Source organism: Centrocercus urophasianus, unplaced genomic scaffold (assembly GCF_019232065.1).
Source record: "Centrocercus urophasianus isolate 14NV4802_14NV808 unplaced genomic scaffold, USGS_Curo_1.0 seq_9, whole genome shotgun sequence".
In the NCBI taxonomy this organism is placed as follows: Eukaryota; Metazoa; Chordata; class Aves; order Galliformes; family Phasianidae; genus Centrocercus; species Centrocercus urophasianus.
This window is the reverse complement of record NW_024885532.1, coordinates 2,726,864-2,749,275: the sequence shown is the minus strand read 5'-3', so window position 1 is coordinate 2,749,275 and position 22,412 is coordinate 2,726,864. Positions and strand designations below refer to the sequence as shown.

The 22,412-nt window shown below is 34.2% G+C and overlaps 1 protein-coding gene across 1 annotated transcript in view; it reads left to right on the top strand.

Moving 5' to 3' along the window:
* GPC5 (glypican 5) overlaps nt 1–22,412 on the top strand; it is a gene marked incomplete at its 5' end in the record, with an annotated part of 595,668 nt that overhangs the window by 334,892 nt on the left and 238,364 nt on the right. The window contains 1 exon segment of the mRNA XM_042838694.1: nt 3,252–3,254. Within this exon segment, the coding sequence (XP_042694628.1) occupies nt 3,252–3,254 (3 nt within the window).

Sequence of the window (22,412 nt, the reverse complement as noted above, 5' to 3'; positions counted from 1 at the left end):
CTTCTTTATGCAAACGTTGACCACTTGCAAAATACAATGGTATTAAGACTAATTCATGTTATATTTTAAATGAGTTATGATCAAGTTCTCTCTGAAATCGTAAGAATTATTTCAGAGACTTCATAGTGGCTTGAATTTTCCTAAGAAAACATGTAATTCATTTAGAAAGAGTTAAAAAATTCTAATTATATTTCAGTGTGTTGGTATTTCTTATTATGTGTAACATCTTGTTTGAAATGCACCTTATAATAATGCTTTAGTATCTGTATAATAACGTGTTAGGGAAAAGAAAATTTTTAAAATTTTTATATGTCTCGTATTACCATATTCAAAACAGTTTGCTGTTCTATCAGGCTCTTCCACAAATTTAGCATAACATAATTTCTATTGTTTTCCCCCATATAAAATAAAAATAAGCAAGAATATAAAAGTGTGTACCTTCCAAGCAATTGCGTTTAAAAGAACCCCTTTTTCTAAGTGGCGATGCCTAACTCTCAAAAGGCTATGAGTTTTTGCTACGGTTATATATCCCAAAGTATTTTTTAAAAAACAGAACTTCAGAAGAGTTAGACTTATCTATTCTATCTTAAGTGTGATTTTATTACCTTAAAGAAATCTTTCTTTAATTCAGAATTTTGAATTTTAGCTTTAAAGACTGTCAAAAGATACTCATTTTTAACCTCTAATTCATGATTGGAGAGGCTGGATAAGTTTTGCCCAATGTCTACAAACAAATGAATCCCCACAAAATAAATTAGAAAAAAAAAAAGCAAAAAACAAAACAAAACAAAACAAAAAGGCAAGTGTTACACAATTTGCATTAGATTTCTCATGGTTTTTTGTGATAGCCTTTATGACTCTTTTACTCTACTGTCGTGTTTCTACTCCACTGACATAAAAATTCAAAGAAAGTGTTTAAAAAAAAATTGTTTGGTAGAAATTGACTCTTTTTATTAATTTGATTGACAGAAAATGAATATCTACCCTCTGCAAAGTTTGAAAGGATCACAGTTTTCCGGTTACATCTCCCCCATCTGAACTGTTAGCTACTTTAATGTACATTCAGAGTACATTCTGGTTATAACATCACAATCATTAATGCAACATAAAACAAAGGTGCTACTTGTAAGCACAGACTATAATATCCGTAAAATAGCATTCACACTGTTTGATAAGAGTAATTTGTTATCCACCACCTGCGATGCCAAGAATGGTTACTGGTGCAAAAGGATTAAAGACTGTATGTGAATCCCATGTTATGTTTGGTGTCATGGTGTTATGATTTTTGTTTATTGGTATTCCAAATGATAATATCATGTAGGGCACTGGGAGATAAACTGTTAATGCTCCAGTTCCGGGCACCTGTCTGGAAGACAAGAATGACATACTCCAGGGGCTTTGCGATCTCTGATATATCTCTGAGGAGATATAAGCCCTGGCAAGGTCACTTGATGTGCTCTTCTTCATTAGGCTCTTCTCCCTGCTCCTCAACTGGACTGTGCATCTCGTCTCAGTGTTACAGTGAGGCCTATCCACCTTTTGGACACTCTCTCTCATTATATTTGATTTATTAGGTTTAATTCTAATTATATTGTATTATAGTGTGTTATCTGGTATACCATATTTTACTAAATATGGCTTTGTCTCAGATTTTGGCCACTGTTTTTACTTTTTTCAATGCTTTTGGGGTCCCCTGTTTCCTTTTTCCAGAGGCACAGATTTTTGTGAAATCCCTTCGCCCCACTAGTCACAGAACAGGGCTGAACCAGCCCATAAACTGTTAACATTTGGTTAGCAAACTATTTTAGTGTCTGTCTTACCAGTTTCTCTTTCTAGATTTTAAACTGAGAAAAACAAAGGAATGATTCCACTGAATTAAAAAAAAGATGTTTAAAACATTTTTATATGCTTAAAAATCTTCTTTCTCAAAACTGATTTACATCTATCTTTTAATCTGTTTTTTTTTTAGCAAGTTGTAACCATGATAAATGTCACATTTCTGTATACCCAAAGGTAATTTATAATGAAAGGAGTATCTCTGCCTAGCATGGGTGCCTCTCATCTTTAATATATATATATATTTTTTTTTTTAAATCAAGGACATTATCTTTTGAGAGTTTTCTCTGTAACCTGTGTGCAAAGTTAATTTATTATTTCTGCCTTCAACTTTTAATAATTGCAACTGCAGTGCCTTGAATAATCATTTTTTACACAGGAGAGAATTTCTTGATTGCTTAGTTTTTGTTGTTGTTTGTTTATTCATATTATTATTATTTCCTAGAAATAATATATAGGAGAGCTAGGAATAAGCAAGACCTAGTTCTCCAAATTTGCAAAAAGTTTGTTATTATCAAGAAAAAAAAATTTGCAGGCTTTCCCAAGAAGCATGAATGCACTCTAAAATACTCATGACCTACATTCTCTCAAGCAGTATATCTGCAGAGCAGCAACTAAAATTCCCGTCTCTTGTTCTTCTAAAGGGAAATGGCTAGCAGTCTGTATATTTCAAACTGGGCCTACAAACTTGTTGTCTATTTGCTAGAATCAGGCTGCAGGTAGGCATGAATACTCTTTTTTATGTTCTGGGAATAAATGCAGGGAGAAAATGTACTCTGATCCCTGATCTTTTTGAAAGGATTCCCCTCTAAATCAGACACCTAACTGTAGCCTAGAAATACTCTAAACCTTGCAGATCGTTTCAGGGGCCTGTTTCGGTAAGTGCTGAGTAGCTCACTGGCTTATTTTAACTATATTAGTTGTGTCTTTAGCAACAACAGTTAGTTCACATGAAAAACCTGTATACTACTACATTTAGGTAACTGAATATAAATGTAAGTCCTACTTTATGTGTTTTCAGAGGTCTTTTAAGTTGAACACTATGCCAAATGTTGGCCAGTAGCAATGAGATCATACGTTAAACATGAGCGGTTTTTCTTACTTGGAATCCTATGATCAAATTCAGCTCAGAGCCAGTGGAGGTGATTAAAGAAGGAAAAATCTCCTGCTTCATTGTGATTTACCCAGTTGGAGGCACAGAAGGCTTATTCCGCAGCTCAATAGACAAAGTCTTCATTAAAGGTATCCTTTGTGGCACCATATAGTCACTAGTATTTTTTATGTCAAATCCATTAGACTCTGAAATATGTGTCTTTTCTCCCATTTGGCTTCCTTTCTCAAATATATTTTGTATACAATCATCCCTAGGTAACTGCTTTTATTGCACAATCTTAAAGTAAGGACTCCCTGAGTAGCTGGTATATTTCTCATTTAGACATATGATTTGAACTTACGAATGCTGAGAGCATGGACAGACCATATGTAATTTTGTTCCAGGCTTCAGGGAAGGGCACAAAGCCCTTGTTTTTATTTTATTTTCAATAATGCCCTAAGCATTATGGACATGAGTCAATCAATGCCATTATAATTGGCTGTCAGGCAAAGTCCCTAGCAACTAGAAAAAGGTAAATATCACTCCCATTTCTCCAAAAGGAGAAAGGAAGACCTGGGAAACTACAGGGTTGTAAGCCTCACCTCTGTGCCTCTCGGTGGCATAGACTGGGGGATTAATAATGCCCTCAGCAAGTTTGCTGATGACACCAAACTTTGTGATACAGTTGACAAAACAGAAGAGAATCAGATGGACCTGGGCAGGCTTGAAAAGTAGGCACACATAATGAGGTTCATTGAGAACAAGAGAGATATGTGAACAGGCTGTGAGAAGAACAGTTCTCCTTGAGAACAGCCATGCAGAGAAGGCCTTGTGAATCCTGATGGATGAGAAGCCTGACATTAAGTAGCAAAGTGACCTTGCAGCCCAGAATGCCAGCGTTACCCTGGGCTGCACCAAAAGAGGGCTGGCCAGCAGGGAGAAGGAGGTAATTGTTCCCATTTATTCTTCCCCTTCTGGAGTACTGTGTTCAGGTCTGGGGCCCTCAGCATGAGAAAGATGTAGCATTGTTGGAGTGGGCCCAGAGGCCATGAATATGATCAGAGACCTGCAACACATCTCATATGAAGACAGTTAGAGGCAGATGGGCTTGCTCAGCCTGAAGAAGAGAAGGCTCTGCAGAGATGTCATTGTGGTATTGCCATATTTAAAATGAACTTCTAATCAGAAAGTAGACTGACCTTTCACATGATGTGATAATGATAGGAGAAGGGGTAGCTGCTTTTAGTTAAAAAGAGAGGAGATTTAGATTAGATGTTAGGGGAAAAAAATTCACAGAGAATGGTGAGGCACTGGAACAAGTTGCCCAGAGAAGTTGTGGATGCTCCATTCCTGGAGGTGTTCAAGGTTAGGTTTGATCAACAATCTGAACTAGTGCCTGATTCAGTGGCTGGTAACCCTGCCCAGGGTTTGAACTAGATGACCTTTAAGATCCCTTCCAACCCAAGCTATTCTATGATTCTATAATTCCATTATAATTCAGGGCAAAAATGTGTTGAGATCCAACCAGGAGAAGCAAAACATTAACCTAAGTAAAATAATAATAATAATGATAATAATGATAGAGATGAAACTGGAGGAGTTTAATCCTAAGAAGAAGGAGCTAAAGAAAGGAATTTTTTGAGGAACAAATCTGATTGGGATATCTGAATGGGAACAAGTATGAATAGAGAAGGATGGGTGAGAAATAGGCAGAAAATTCCTTATTGAGTATCTTTATTGTGTCTGTTCCATTATTCTTCTACAAGTCTTCAGTAAGTTTATAGGCTTGAATAGAAATGTATGTAAGACTGCAGTTGCAAGAAAAGGATGGTTCTTATGAGCAGGTTTTGGATGTGAGAAACACAGCGTATGACACTTACATAGATGGCAGTGACATAGAAAGCCTAAATACCCTTAAGAGTGTTTTACTTATTGCAACTGTGACATTCGGAAAATATGTTAGCCTTTAGACAAAGAGGAGACAGCTGGCTGTTAAAAAAATTACTATTTCTGAAATACCAGGAAGCAAAATCTGTACATGACAGCTGTTTTTAAAGCAAGAAACTACCCATGAGCTAAATAATTGCAAAATAATCACTTTGTACATATCATATGGATAACTTACATACACAACTTCAGTCATAAGAAAAAATGGAAGAACTATTAATTAGGGTGAAGTTTTCCCAATCAAATTGTTAAGTGAATGCTAGTTATAGACAAAAATATTGATCATACATTGTGACTTGCAGAAGTTCTTCAGATTTATTAAAAGATATATTGTTTGTTAAATGTTGCTTAGTTAATAGAGCACTTCCGGGAATTTACATTCAATGATTGAGCATGCATGCTCATATATTTAAATGAATACAGCAAGAGACATTAATAGTTTTCTAGTTTATTTTGTACTTCTATGTCTTAGACACACAGGACACTCAGACAAACCTTCCGTCCTTAATTCCCGACTCTTCTCCCCATTCTGCCTGAGTGGTGCATGGAGGATGGGAAATGAGGGGCTGTAATCTGATTATAACAGATGTGCATTGTGGTGAGACCATTGGAGCTAACTGGGACCATCTGTGTTCCAGACATGTTATGCTGGACATTATCTCACAGAAAAAGCCCACAGCCCCCTATAGCCAACCCTTGCTACATCAACCCAACATGGTAGCACCGGTCACTGGTGTGTCAAGTACAGCTTTAGGCTCTTCTATTATTCTCAAGGACAAATTGCTTGTGGAAGTAGGACCAAATTGGTTTTGTACTCAGTTCATCACTGTATTCATGACATGCTTAATCCAGGCATGGTTATGAGCCAGCACTCTGGATAGCCACGTGGAGTTGAATGCAAGTGTTCACAGTGCATAAAAGGCAATAGTGGGTTGGATGGCAAAACCTATTAGCTTTTTCACAGGGATACTAGTCTACAGTAAGTACATTGGTGAATGAGTTCTAATTTTAATAAATTTTTAATTTGATCAAATTTTTAACTGTTATATTTAATTGGAGAGAACAGTTTGCTTCTAGATAAGCTTCTTTTCTATGCAAATTACTTTTGATACATTCAGGACTAGATCTTTTGAGACACTCACCCCAGTAGCTCCCAGTAGTTTCACACTCTTAAAAATGGTCCCATAATTGATATCTGTTTTAACAATTTCCTCAGAAAAGGGAAAAATTCAAAAGATGCTGGAAATGCTTGGTGACATCTAATAATGTGTACTGAGGAGCAATGACTCAGAATTGAGCTGCCAGTGATTTTATTTCAAAGCTCTTGTCACTAAGGAAGTCGGTGTGTTGGCTTCTCAGGTTTCACCTGTTACTGGAATATTCTGAGCAAGATCTATGATGTACAGTGTCACAGTATATGTCATATCAAAGGAAAATATATACAATTAAAGGCATTGTGATTAAACCTCTGAACTCAGTAACATTTCATGAAGCTATAAAGCACTGTTCTTGTAAAATATCAAATGGAATATCTAGTTCTTGCCAATTCTCATTTCCATTTCAATTCATAAACATTAATTTATTTTACTATCCAGCAATTTCTAGAAAATGTAAGTCATAACATACAGAAGTAAGTTTTAGAGAAATGCCTTAAGAATAATCAGTTTTGGAGGATTTCTTGTTGTCCTATCTGTTGCCTTTTTACCTCCTTTCTTCTTTCTCTTGTTTGTTTTTTCTGATCAACTACCATTTATCATCTTATGTCAAATGATACAGTAGTAAGTCATTACGTTGAATACTAATAGCTCTAGAAGCAGTTTATTTACACATAAATTCGCATGCCCATATGACTACCAAATCACTGGATTTTAATTTCTCTTTATTCATTACTTCAGTAGGAGTAAAAACAATAATTGAAGAAGAATCGCAGGTGTTTTTTATTTCATTTCTTCAAGCTTGTTTCTTTGTGTGTGTTTTTCATGGAAAAATTATTTCACAGCAAGATGACTATTCATTCTTCTCTGTACCAGAAGATGCCACTATAGCATTCACTGACAGGAAAGACTGATGGCACAGGAGAGGAGTATATTTTATCAGATGCAGCACCTGATTGATTGCTCTTGGTCGGATATTATTAAGAGTACACTAAAAGTAAAGGCTATTAACTTTGTTGGAGAATGGGATTCTGGAATATTTTAAGGTTTTGAAAAGAGAAAAAACTGAATGGGGAAAAAAAAATAGCATCTAGAGTTCAGAAATTAAAGGAAACAATTTTTTTTTTTGCATTATTTCATTTGCTTAAACCCTAGGATTTACCATATTGTGAACAATGCTGTGGTAAATGTCGAAGAGCCCATGTTTTGTCTCCAAAGGAGTTTTGTAGAAAGGATTTCCCTTCTACGTAATAAATGGTATAAAACCAACCAACCAACCAACCAAACAAACAAAAAAGGCAACTCTCCATAGGTTACTATTTCATTTTCTTCTTCACCCAGTTAATCACAGAAAGGTTTAATATTATCTATCTCCTGCAGTGTCATAGTTCATTTTTTTTTAATCGCTTTCTTTAAAATAAAAAGCAAGTAGTGTGCAGTCCATCAGCAGCTTCACAAACTAGGATTTTCCCCAGGTGATAAAGAAAGAGGCCAGCTAAAAAAGTACTTCCCCAGAAGATCTAGATAAAAAGATACATTCAGATTTTATTTTATTTTCTTTTAGGAAAAATTTGAACATGTTATATCTTGGCAGCAATGCAACTTGCTGGTGACAAGGGAGAAGGGGGAGTGAAGTGGAAGTGGAATTCCACTAAATAAAAAAAAAATCTCAAATCAATCAACTATAAAGAAATACAGAAAGAAGAGAATGCATCTTTACAATAATATCCATTGAACAAGCTCTTTATTAGTGAAATGTTTGCTCTAAGAGATAAAGGGAAGCATATGTAAGAAAGAAAGCAAATATCTTCACAGTGTGTGCACATGTGTTTTCTAGTGTGACATTCCAATTCACTATTAAATGCCATCAAATTGGTAACCAGTATTCATTCTAATTATGCAAGGCTTTCTACTATGAAATGCTTAAAACACAAAGCAGAAGAATACATCTTAAGCGACGAGCAGTGCAAATTCTTTGTCAAGTTTTACCAGGAAAAAATTTGTCTTTTTCACTTATTGCATATAGAACTCATATCTTGATGTTTAGCAGGTTTATCAGCTGAAGGTTAGAGCTGATTGTGCTTCTTCCTAGAAGTGGGCATAAATTAACTCAAAGTGGATTTGGGGTAGAATTTTTTTTCCTGTATGTCAAAAGCAATAAGTTTCCATGTCCAGTACATTTATTCAGACTGTTCAGTATGCTACGTATCTTGGTTGCCAGATATACCTTTAACCTCTTTAGCTTGCAAGTAGCAGAATTTGTCATCAGAATTCATAAGTTACTGTGCGGAATGAGAGGATGGTCTCTGTGCATTATTGTCCTGGTTTCACCTAGGTCAGAATTGATTTCCTTCATAGTGTTTGTTATGATTTCTTTCATAGCGTTTGGTGTTTTAGCTTTAGGAGAAAAAGAATCTTGATAACACCCCAATGTTTTAGTTGCTGATGAGCAATGCTGGACAGAGACATAAGTATAAATAAAATATAAAATAAAATAAATATTTTTCAGTTGATGATTTGATTTCACTTAGAAATTGGTCTAATAATAGGAAATAGCCTGATAAGATGACAGTTCTATGGACTGAGCCTTGGCCCTCTTGCTAGATTCACTATAAAAGTGTTATATAGCAGTTATTCATGGAGACTTTTTGTTCTGTTAACAACCATTGTAACTCTGTCTTTTGTGTTAAATCTTCATAGCATCTCATCTTTGTATTCTTTTTTCCTGTGAATATTAAACACACACTGAAGCTAAGGCTATAAAATATAGTTACATTTTTAAATAACATTTATATAATTAAAGGACAAAATTGTGTCTCAGATGTACAAAAAGCATTATTTTTGATGCACAAAATCTCTACATTCTGGCAAATATGATGAAACAAATTGCCCATCTGTTGCAAACTTGTCCTCTTGTCTGTAACAACAACTGTATTTGGAAAACTGTATTTATTTTAAAAATCTATCTAAAATTCTCTGTAAATAAGAGTGGGCTTATAAATAAAATAAAGCCTGAAATCAATTTTGATGCTAGTGAGCACCTAACACTTTTTCAACAGCAATCTATGGGTTCCATGTTTACTTCTGTTATGCAATCCAAGGGATGTGGTTGCTCCATTCTACACTGCGCTAGTGCAGCTTCACTTCAAGCACTGTATGCAGTATTGGACAACACTATATAAGGCAGGCATAAAAATAGTGTCCAAAGCAGGGGGAACAAAGGTGGAGAAGGGTCCAGTGGGCAGGAGGACAAGAGGACAAGAGGGGCAGCTAAAGCCACGTGGTTTGTTCAGCCTAAAGACAAGCAGACATTGGTAGGACCTGAGGGAGTGGCATGAAGCTGAGTCAGATATTAGGAAAAGATTCTTCACCAACGATGGTCAGGAGCATGGAACAGGCTCTCAGGGAATTGATCATGATACCAAGCCTGGCAGAATTCAAGAAGCATTTGGACAATTCACTAAGAGATGTAGTTTGAATTTTGAATGGTTCTGTATGGATCCAGAAGATGAACCTTGTGAGTCTCTTCCAACTTGGGATTTTCTATTGATTCTGTGATAAATAGACTTAAGGACCATTTTGCAAAAATAAAATAAAATCTTAATTCTAATTTTTCAGTGGTGGTTATGAACCCATGTAATTAAAATGTTAATGAGATGCTACATTTGCACCAGAGCATTTTGAAGTCTGGAAACGGAAATCTCAGCTTAAAATATTCTGTTTAATGTCTAGAGTGTTCAGCTTTTAAAATTACTTTCTTTCCTTTTATTCTTTAAAAGGATTAATTAAATGGTTACTCAATCAGTGATACAAAATTTGTTCCAGATTCCATTATAGGGAGTTTTTTATTTGCTGTGTAACATCTGTCAGGATTCTTTTCAAAATTTCTTTGTTGAAAGAAGTTGTAGATTGAAGTTGAAATGGACTGATGAACTTTTTGAAATATTTACCAAACTCTTAAAGCACCAGTAACTTGGAAAAAAAACAAAATAGTGTCAAGATATTTGAAACTCTACTTTTCATAAGAAACATATATCTCTGAATAAAATAAGGATAGATGTACTATTCTTTAATCATGGGCCTTTCTGATTGTCAAGTATTTGTCAATGAAATACTGTTCTTATTTATGACTTTTCTGGGTTAATTGCTGTACTATTATTATTATTATTATTATTATTATTATAGTGAGTAGGTTCTTGTAGAACTTGAAATAACAGAAAATAGTTATACAGACTTAATAGTCATGTAGAAGCTGGTGCAGAAACACTGTTTAAAGAAATCAATGCAGTGCAGTCGCATAAATCTCCCAAATAGAAAATAGTCTATAACAAGTAACAGAAGGAGAGGACTCAAATATGTGGTGGTTAAATATGATGAATTATAAGGAAATTATAACTAATAATGTGTGCTTTCTCTTATCACTCAAAGGTATAGAATCTATCTAAAGTAATTCTAAATTCTTTCCTTTTTTCCTAAATCAATTTTATCAAATGGAAAACATCATTAGAAAACCTGAAACTGCCTTTATTTTACTTCAGTGGATTCAAGTATGGATTTCATTTTCAAAAAATAACTCAGGCACTTTGACCAAACTTCTCTTGATTTTTAAAAGCCCAAGTTGTTTGGTTTCTTAAGGGAAGCCCTTACAGGCAATATCCTCAGAGATAATTATGTAATTAGAAGGTGTTAACTTTTTAGGAATAGTGTCCAACTGATTTCTAAAACTTATTTTTCTATAAATTATCATATATTGCATAGAAAAATAATAGAAAACACTGGAAATCCATTTCAGATGAACCAGAGGAAACAAATAAATAAGATTCTGAGTGTGCAGATTGATTGACTGATAAACAAAAATAATGGGTATGTAAAGTAAAATCACCCTGTGAAATTTCAATCTTTCTTTTTTTTTAAAAAAAGCAACAGTTTGTATCTATTTGGCTAAATTATGATTGTGGGTGTGCTTGTAAAGTTTCTCATTATTAACATTTATGAAGTCCTTTCAGAAGTCACTGTTCATATAAACTTTAATAGCAACACTGGATACCCGAGTCTCTAGTCCATTCATGAGAAAAATTCTGAGAACATAATTAAGCAGATATAAAACTGTGAATACCTTGAGACTGTTTTGTGTAATATAGCTGTTAATGTATGCCATTTTCTTCCTACTTTTAGTGTATTTTTTCATAGCTGGTTGTACAGTTATATTTTTATTCATTCTGTCTCTTCTGGTAAGTACAGCTTGCTCAGGAAACTAATAAATCTGTTCTGTTTCTTATTCTGGTCAATGCCAGTCCATACTAAGCACTCAAAGTGTTCACGTAAGTTACTGAAAAATAAATTTCAAGTTAAACAGGAAGCATAGTCTTTCTTTCTTTGCAAGGATAAGCTAGTCATTAATATTACAAATGTATAAATATATTTTTAAGCTCTGAGGGGCTTTTACATGCTTGACCTGTCAATTACCTGCAGACTATTTTCTTTCTAAAACAGTTCCTCAAAGGAAACAGCTGTCTCATGCTTAAGAGTTAGCATGCCCAGTGAGGACAGTAAAAAGAAACATGCTTTCCTTGAATTCTGTGAATTAATTGATCTGTAGGAAAAAATCTTTTTTTTTTTTTCCTTTTCTTCCATAGTACTTAGTCTACTTTCATGTAATTTTTTAACTTACTTTTTGCTTAATGGAAAACTTTCTGTGGTGAAATTCCTTTTCTTTAGTTACAATGACACGATGAACTTCTAGAATCTAGAAAAATCATCACAAGGATTTTACAAGTCCACAAGGATTTTAGCAAAGTAGAACTGTAGGTTTTTTGTTTGTTTGTTTGTTTGTTTGTTTGTTTGTTTCCCTATAAATATTTAGGCCTGTCTTTCCTATTGAAATGTCTGTCTAGCATCCTCAGTGAGTAATTTCACTTTATGAGAGCAAGAGACAAAGAATATTAGCAGGACAGTATTAATTGTTTATTTACACTTCAGTAAAATTTCTTTACTGGAGTTTTCTTGTTTCTTGTAACCAGCAATTGGACAGTGTGTTAGTGTAATACAGTGTTTTGTGAATAGAAACTCCAGATGCAACTTACAATTTTATGTGTCCTATAGTAGATTATTATTAGAAGTATTACTTCTCTGAGGAAAGTGAAGAGCATATATAGAACCCAAGACTTCTGGCTTGTCGTGGGATTCGTGCAGTGCCATATTTTTATACTAGCTTTGTTCTATTGCCTCTGGTCTTGACCGGAGTATGCTATCATTTGCAACAAGATTGTTAATGACTTTGATCTCCGGGTGCTTTGTTTGTAGGGTGTCGTAACATTGGTTTCTCTGTAGTCATTCTTCCCATTTTGTAGACAAGCACACTTACTGTCAAGAACTCCCACTACTATATTGTCATACTGCCTACTTTCCTGCTACTTGTAGTGATTTTCTTAATTCTTCAGTGGAGAATGGAACACTTGAAGTTATAGTAGCTTAATACTTCTGGACAGTGATCTGAGGCAGGATACAAATTTACTGGTTGCTATAATAGATTTCAGTAGTTCTTTTTGGGAGTATTACTTAAGTTCTGAACAACTAACTGATCACTTTCTATTAAGATAGTACCATCTACATATTAACAACAGTAACACTTATAACACCAATTAGCAGCAAGATTTCTTTCAACCCATAACACATAGGTCATAAACAGAAAAGATAGCCTAGAGTTATATGTAATAATTAATCCTAGATTTTAAAATTATCTGGAGACCTCCTGCTGCTGTGGGAAAAAGGAAGCCATAGTAGCTGTTTTGTTGTAGTAGCTCTGCTGAGACGATAAAATTGGCAAGTTGCCTTTTTCTGTTTAGAGCAAGCGTGTAACACTTTCTGGTTCCATGTACCTTGTGATCAGTATTATTTCTTAGTATCACTGCAAAGCTATTTGTTTTGAAAAACTCCTATTGCTAATAAGTTGTATCAGTTGTTTTTAATGCCATTTCCTTTTGCTTCTTTTGGGAAGGGTGGTTGTGAACATACATGCTACCATGCACAGCTACACACACTGCTTTGCAAAGTCTTCGGCAATGAGCAAAACAAACGGTGAAAATTAATTTATTTTTCTTTCGCAGTCTTGTAAATCTCATGTTATTGTTAGCAAAGGAAATGCTATGCAATTTAAAAACGACATTTATCCTCCAAGTGTATTTTAAAATTTGCATTTTACAACTTTTTTTTTTTTTTTTTTTTTTTCTCAAAAAGAGAGAAGCGTTATGTTCTCTCTTTTTGGTGATTTCTGAACAGTTAATTTGATGTGATACTTTGAATTGGAACTTACAGAGTAGCTTTTAATTAAGAATTACTCTAAGTGATGTCCCTTCTTCAGCATTTCTGAGGTGCTTATGATATTTTTTCTTCTTTTACAATGACTAAGAGGAGCCAAATTATAATAATAAATCCACTTATTTGTTTGGAAGAAGTGCAATTTAAAACTATTTGAGGATAAATCATTAAAATATGTATTCATCACAATCTCCATCTCTCACCATCCATACATATTCCTCACATAAAAATCAAAATAATGTCATCACAACATCAACAAAATAAAGTTTTACTACATCAAAAACAGAGTGTCATGAGATGGTGTCTCAACAAAAATGTGTGTTTTCCATCTAGGATTCAGGACTCTGAGATGAAAAAACCTGGAGCTTATGTGAAATCATTCAGCAGAAACAGGTCTGTGGTAGTTAGTGCTTAATTAAAAGCCACAGATTCACAAGGCTTTCACATTAACAGAGAGAAGTGCTCATCACTTTGATTTTCCACAATAGAGAAATTGCAATTCATTTTGTAAAAAACAAAGGTATTTATTTATGTTCATTATGTTACTTATGGTAGAGTTATTTTCTGATGAAACTGTAGCAGCTCTGTGAGGGTTATGTTATTAAAGTAAAAAAAAAAAAACAAAAAACACAGTATTAACTTTGAAAGTTTATTATTCCTTCTATAAATTTCTCATATATATCTCTGTCTGTACTTAATGTCATTCATCTTATTTCGTGTTTAACTGGAAAAAAAAATAGATACAATAAGAACTTAATGCTGTTATAGTCAAATAGGTTTCTATATAGAAGGTTTTATCAGTGGGCTAAAAATCACTGCGGAATAGTTGCAAAGTAGTGGACATATGTACAGGATTGAAACATTTCTGAAGAATTTTAAATACTATCACTCTATCATGACAAATATATTTTTTGTTAAAAACAAAAACAAACAAAAAAAAAAGAAACAGAAAAAGGTACACAGAATCTTGACGTATTTCTTAGTTTTAAAATAATAAAGTAACTTTTTCACTACCATACTTGCATGTCAGAACTTGAAACTTGAACACATTTTTCTTATTTGAAACACAGCTTTTATGATTGAACTTTGGTATGCCAAGCTTCATTCTGGAGTGCTTTTACAAAAGAGTCATGAATCTTTGTAGCTAAGAATTAAAGCAAAATTGCAGATGTGTTATTAACTTCAGCAGTGTGAACAATTTCATTATAATGTTGTTCACAATGGCAATCTTTTAAACAAACTCGTAACACATTTGTAAAGTTATCAAATGAAGGGCTGGGCAAAGGCTGTAAAATTGATACTCTGGCAAAGAACAGTAATGTCTTTGCTTAAGTGATAATCTTCCTTACATTATTTTCTGCTAATTAATTTTTCTAATCGCTAAGCTTTTATATTTTCATCATAAACAATTTTTTATCCTGTATAATGTGATATATATACGCTTTCTTAGTCAAAGCACTACCAATGTAGTTCTTGCCTCTATGGGGTGTTTTTCGTAAGTAGTAGCTTGCATAACATAAGGCACATTGTCATGGTAGAAATGACGACTTTCACATGGGACATGCATTTATGTAATCCTTGATCATAAATTATCAAAACTTGACTGGCCTGCTAATTTGGATAAGACTGAAACTAAAAACAAGTGATGATTTTATATTCCCTTTGCAAAAAGCTATCTTATGTTGTTACCACCCAATGCTAAGTACTTCAGAATTATGTGTATTACTTTACTAAGTTACAGATTTAATAATCTGTTTGAATTCCAGAACATGCTGCATGCTAATTATACATCGCCAGATGTTTCCAACAATTCTCTCATTACTCCTCTATCCCACATACTTTGCTCATTTCTTTCTCTTCCTTTTTCTGGAAGGCACAATATTATATTAATCAATCTGTACTGATTCCAAATAGATGCTCTAAGCGCACTTAAAGCTAAAATTAGAAAGAAAACAAAAATAAGAAGAGTGCCAGAATTATTCTGGAGGGAACCATTTGGTTGGTAAGGTCAAAGTACAGAAAGGAAAGTAAGATAAGAGGAAGTTAGCCATAAAGGTGAAAATCTATCTGATGCCAATTTGGAGATTTTGGATATCGTTTTGGAAGTAAGAATATAATGGTTTTCCTTACAATTTTTCCATATCTGTATTTCTAAAAGCATTTGTTCTGTGAAACTTATTCCTGGTCGATAATCTGAGCTTGTTGTTATATCTATGATCCTATGCCTACATTGTTGACTTTATCCAAGGAGATGAGGACATAACATAAACTGTCCAAAAATAAGACATACACCTTTTCATATGAAGGTAAACACATAGGAGGGTTGATGATACTAGTTTATCATTCTTTTTCAGCCTTGTACGGTTTTTATAGATCCTTCCCTCAGCCTGTTCTTTCTGCTTTGATCCAGCCTATTCTTTCTTCTCATTTCCTTAAGTGGAGCAGCTTGAATGAAGACCCCGTCTCTGCATCTTCCCTATTTGAGGAGTTCTATATTGGAAAACTAAACTGAATAACTTCAGTAACATCTGCTGTGTGGAAAAAGAGGGCAGACACTGGAGAAGGTTTTGTGAGGGAGTCAGTCTCAGATGGGGGTTGAGAGAATCACACATCAGAGATGCAGATGCTAGAGATGGGAACAGGGCACCTATGGAAAAGAGCTTCCATAGCCTGGATCCAGCTAATTTGGGTATTTGCAGAGAACAGACTGAGAGGAAAAGTGCATCTGCAATACCTCTGTGGTTTCTCATAGCCCAGCGATATTCTCCTTGCCTGGAGCAATACTTAATAGTAAGTAGAAAGCACAATCAGCAGAAGCTATACAGGATGGCAAAGCTCCTAGAAAAGAGATGCAAAAACAAATAAGCAAGATAAATAAGCAGGGAGAAATGGAAACTAGAAATGCAGGTCTAGAAAAGGAATATAAATAAAAAGCAGTGAGAACAAGATCAGTAAATATCAAGGCTAAAATAGAAAGGAATAGGTCTCTAAAGAAAGTTATATATTCAAAGCAGCTGTGCAAACACAATTAGCATCTTGAAAAAAAAAACGGTTTGTATGTTTGAGACCCAACTTTGTCCATGAAGATTAGGAAACCGCATTTTCAAAAGAATCTCTATTTGTAACACCTGATTTGCATAGAGTAGTAGTGGTTCTCAACACATGCCATGTGGCATACTCTTGTGATAATAGCAATATTTTAGCAATTTTACTATATGAATGAGGTATTAACTTCTGTGTTTTTTTTTTTTTTTTTTGTTGTTGTTGTTCTGGTTTTTTTTTTTTTAAATAAACATTTCTTTTGCAAGAGGAAATGTTTTAATAAGCTATATTCTACATCTACCATCTGCATTGTACAGTTAGGTATAATTTCTGTGATTGTTTAGAAAACAGGGCTGGTACAAGGTTAATTAGGAAAATCAAACTAAAACTAACACTGATTTGGGGTTAGCTTTTCCTACATTGGTATCTGAGTGCATTTTTACTATGATGCTATTTATCGAAGAAGCCTTTGTCATTAAGCATGAAGTCTTTCTTGCTCCTCACAGGAACAGATTCCACCTCTTCAACCACACCACTGAGTTCAGCACTTCATGCCCTTCAGTTCACAACAGTTCCACAAATGCTTCCCTTCAACACCATCTCACATATAAATGTGGTTTAAGCATGTTGTTATATGGTATGCATGCTTTTATAAGTTATAACAGGTGTGACCAGAGACAAAAAATACAGGAGTTTCAAAAATGACAACAAAACTCCCTCCAAAAAAAGGAAGGAAAAAAAAAATTAATGTGAGGAGGTAAATAAATACGAGAAAAAAAATGAGAAGATGAGAATAAAGGAATTTTAGGCTATATAGGTTTACAGACTTGCTGTTTGTGAGTTTCTTAGGTTGCAAGATGCATTTAATTTTAATCCAGAAGAAACACGACTGACATAAGGAACACAAAAAATCGGTAGAATGTTTATAGTTTTAAAGGCCTCCTGATTCATACTTATATTGCTTTACTTATTTTAAAAAACTTACAGAAAGCATTTCAAGTAATTTTTGAACACTGTTATATTTCAGAAAGGAACTATGAATATTGCAGAAGCACATAAGATAAAAGGAAATGAAAATTACTGAACTGAATACTGAAAATATCCACAATGGATGGCATATCAAGTTACTTCATTCGGTATTTCCTTATTGATGTGATGTATTAAGGAAATTCTCTTTGTTCATTGTCTCAAAGAGCTCATTTCCAGTGTACAATGAGATGTTTTATTTCCTTTTCCTGAAATATATCACAGTATAATTTTCCTGTTCCTACTTTCTCCTATCAAATGGTCCATGATTATATCCACTTCCCTCCCAACAAAGAAAAAAAAAAGTGTTTCTGTGTGTGTGTGTAAAAATCCTTCAGTAAATTTTGAGACAGTAATTTTAATATATTCCAGTAATTTCATAGAATCATAGAATCATAGAATGGCTTGGGTTGAAAAGGACCACACTGATAATCTAGTTTCAACCCCCCTGCTATGTTCAGGGTTGCCAACCACCAGACCAGACTGCCCAGAGCCACATCCAGCCTGGCTTTGAATGCGTCCAGGGATGGGGCACCCACAACCTCCTTGGTCAACCTGTTCCACTGTGTCACCACCCTCTGAGTAAAGTCTTCCTCCTAATATCTAACTCAAACCTTCCTGTCTCAGTTTAAAACCATTTCCCCTTGTCCTATCACTATCCACCCTCCCTCTTTAACAGCAGTTCCCCCTCCTGTTGGTATACTCCCTTCAGGTACCAGAAGGCCACAATGAGGTCTTCCCAGAGCCTTGTCTTCTCCAAGCTAAAAAAGCCCAGTTCCCTCAACCTTTCCCCACAGGAGAGGTGCTCCAGCCCTCTGATCCTCTTGGTGGCCCTCCTCTGGACCCGCTCCAAGAGCTCCACGTCCTTTCCGTACGGGGGGGCCCAGCCTGGACACAGTACTCCAGATGGGGCCTCACAAGAGCCAAGTAGAGGGGGACATTAGGACTTCCCTAATTTAAGGAATTTTATTTCCTTGCTTTTAAAAATAAGTAATACCACTGACAAGGATCAAGTTGAAAGTACAAATTTAATTAGATAAAAGAAAAATATATGGTTTTAAATTATCTTGCCTTCTCTCATGCCAGTGTGGAAATGTTTCTTAAACTATACATTAAATGATATATATGTAACTCTATTTGGCTTAAATAATTTTAGTAGTACAATTCCTACTTCAGGAAAAAGAATAAAACATAGGAAATCTCAGAGGACCTAATTCTGCCATTTGTACTCTGAACAGTCATTTAATCCTTCATAATCCCATGAAAAGATTTATAGAGGAATGTAATACTCAAAATGATAAATTTATCTTATAAAAACAAGTTATGATTTCTGCATTTAACTTTCAAAATAAATTATTACTTCTGATGTATATTCATAATTCAGAACATGCTGAGGGAAAACAATGAGGAGTGTTTATTGACCTCTGTTATTTGTAACATTTTATTATTATTATTTCTAGAGCTTCATTTATAAAATTCTAATTTCTTGGAGTTTAAAACATCGACAAACTTTATGCATGATGCATAGGGAAGATATGAGGTAGTGAATCCTATTTGATATGTTAAATTACAGTACACATTGGCATTCTCATTTCATAAACACTGGACTTGGGTGAATAAAGAAGACACTGAAAAGGAAATAAATCATTACTTTTTTAAAAAAATATATATATTTTTTTCCTGTTGTATGGAATTCTTCTGGGCTACCTGAAGAAAATGTTAAACACCCATTTAATGCAACTGACATTTTGCTCCCAAAATCTTCATTTCATACTTTTTTCTTTCAATCTTGAGTCCTGATTCATTGCTTTTTTTCCTCGGGACATGGACCGCTTTTTTTTTTTTTTTTTTTTTTTTTTTTTTTTAAATTACTGGAGTGATTTGACTCAAAAATATCTTATGGACTGTACCTTATACTTATCTGTCTCTGCAGAAATTGCCCCATATACCCCACAGAACTTATATCTCTGCCAATTTTAAAAATACACTAGAGATCTTGACCTTTACTTAAATGTGAAATCTGATTGACTGTCTGGTAATTGAGGTTCTAGACCATCATAACTGATTTTTAATTTTTAATTTAATTTCTCTTGTTGAAGACTTGACATTAATATCCATGAATTGAATCCTACATTATGTCCTCTCACAAGTAACAGAGAATTCTTCTGTGGAAGGCAGAGAAACAGGCAGAGTAAAAAGATCAGAAGACTAGCAAATTAAAAGGCTATAAATAAATAAATAGCACAACTTATGACAAATTATTAGGATTAAGATCAGAATCTATCCTTCTCCATTCTTAAAATTCAGAGAGCTTTATGTAATATTTTCGTTTCAGAAATGAAAGAGGATACGATCCTGAGTCCACAGTTCTGAAATATGCCACAGTGTTTTAGTGACTATTTTGCCTGCTTGTCTGTTCTTTGCTATGAACTGTTTTCCCATTTTCATTCATAGTGACTTCAAACTAGGGTTTCACTGATTAAATTATTTAAATTTGATCACATGTTCTTTATATAATCTTTATTTTATGCAAATTCTTTACATATTATACTTTCCCCTAATCTTTTAGTGCAATAAGTATGGTCAGTTCTTACTGTTAGTTTCTCCCCCAAGGCACGCAGACTTCGTATCAGTCCTGCACTCTTCCTCCAAATTTAGAATAGAAGTAACTCAGCTGATAACTGAACACATTAGTGCAAGTCCTCAAAATGGGTTGCTGAAAAATTCTTTCAGGTTATATTTTGTCCTCAGAATTCTGTTTCTAGATGATCACTGACGTAAGTGATGTCACCCAGATTTCATGGACTTCATGGAAGCACAGTTTTGTTATAAAAATAATGATCTATAGGCATCTGAAATAAATATTTCTGGTTAGATATACTAACCTTGTAATCTTGTGTTTCTGGGGAGTAGTTGTTTCACTCTAGGTGAGGCTAGTAGATAGCCAGGCTGTGGTGCTATCTCACTAGGCGAGCACACAAAGCATCCATCTGTATATATCCATGGTAACAGACGCAGCCCATCTTACTACTAGTTGTGCACTTTTTGTTCTGGGCTGCGAGTGACTTTCTTGCATTCATGTAACAGAGTGACAAAATGAGGACAACATGCTGAACATGAGATTTTGGCAAAGATCTTATTTTTTCTTATTGGTTCACTTTTGCCATATCAACATCTACCCAGAAGTAAGGTGATTTTTGTATCTTCTGTAGAAAGAACCATGTGATTGCCCCAAATGAGTCTACAAAGCTTGCAGGTTTACTACTAGCAAAAATAAAAACAAAAACACAGATATAACTGCTATTTTATTTCAACTCTCATCAAATTTTGGATTTTTCTTAGTTCCTGAAAAGAGTGCATGAGAAAATCCATTTTTATTTGCGATGTCTTTGTGTCTACATAAATCCTCTATCAGTTAGGAGAAGCTAAAAATATATGTATTTTAAGTATTAAAAATAGAAGCCAATTTTAAAAGAAAACATTATCTCATTGAAATTCAAGACTTTTTAGTGCTTGCATGATGATTTGATCAATTAAATTGTTCATTAATAGTGGACTTAATTCAGTGGTAAGATGTTCCTGCCTCCATAAATAAAAATAATTTTAAATTTAACTACTCCACTTTTACACAAGAATGCCCAGGAGCATACAAGTTACAGTACCGTAGTTATTAAATAGTCCTTTCTTATTCAGACACTTCCTTTATAATATATGATATACAAAAATTACATTAAAAGAATTAAATTTAGATTTGCAAAGTCAAGCCTTTGGAAGTCACGATATAATAGAGGTGCACCTTAATTTTTTTCTCCTACATGCATGAATGAGCTTGAATGTGGTGGAATCCTGTGGAAATGCTCATAGAATGGGAACACATTACCCTGTGCTGCATACCTTTTTTAGTGCACTAGAATTTTAAGGAAATTTCTTAACTTTTATTCTTTCAGGACAAAGTAAACGTTTCCCATGTCTAATATAAGGGTACTTTAGCACTCCACATCACATTGCTTTTCACTTACTTAATAGCAATGTGCCATCTTGGATATAAGTATATGAACCAAAGTATGATCTTAGCAATATAAGCAAGAAAGTTTCAGACTTTCTTTTTTTTTTTTTTTTTTGTTGACCTCCCTACTACGCTAGGCCTTGCTACTGCTGTTTTACTGGAAATGCAAATTGAACTCCCATGATTTTTTGTTGTCTGGTATACAGGTAGCTTTTCCCTACAGAGAAGAAGAAAATAAGAGGATATGTAATCAAGTGTCTTATTATGTATTGATACACAATAGATGACTATATCTTACTAGAAGCTCAGTATGCTATCATGATTAAAAAATAAATAAATAAATTGTATCTAGCATCTTTTTTGCAGGAAATGGTTTCAGTTGAGAAGTGGAATGTCAGGCTATGTAAAAAGATAACAGCTAGTTCTCCAAGCAAAATTACAGTAAACTGAGTAAAATGTCAGCATGCTCTTTCTTTCTTCTTTCTAGAATGAAGCAGCAAAATGTGCTCAAGCAAAAAGATGAAAATAAGAGGGAAAAAAACAGATTTAAATAAAAAGGAAAGAACTGTCTTTTATCCTGATTTCTGCTAATAGCTATGTCTAAAAACATGCCTCTAATATTTCTGGAGATCTTCACTGAAGTAGAATTCTTAGCTTATACAACAGTGATACTTTTAGATTATTTATTTATTGAATTTTATCCTAGTTACCTATATTAAATTTTTACTTCAGGCAGCAAAATACTGAGATTATGAGTCTGTACATATCTGTGTTATAACCTTAAATGACTTCCCTAATTTCTTGCAGTGTTGATAGATCTTTCAAGTAGTTTCATCTATTGTTCGCTGTTAATGTGTCCATTTCATCGTGATTCCCTTCTCCCCTCAACTGCCTATTTCTGCACCTTCATCAGTTTATCAGGTCTGCATTAACATGGGCATTTTTGCAGCTGTGCAGAGATCTAGACTTGTAAACTGACATATCTGAATTG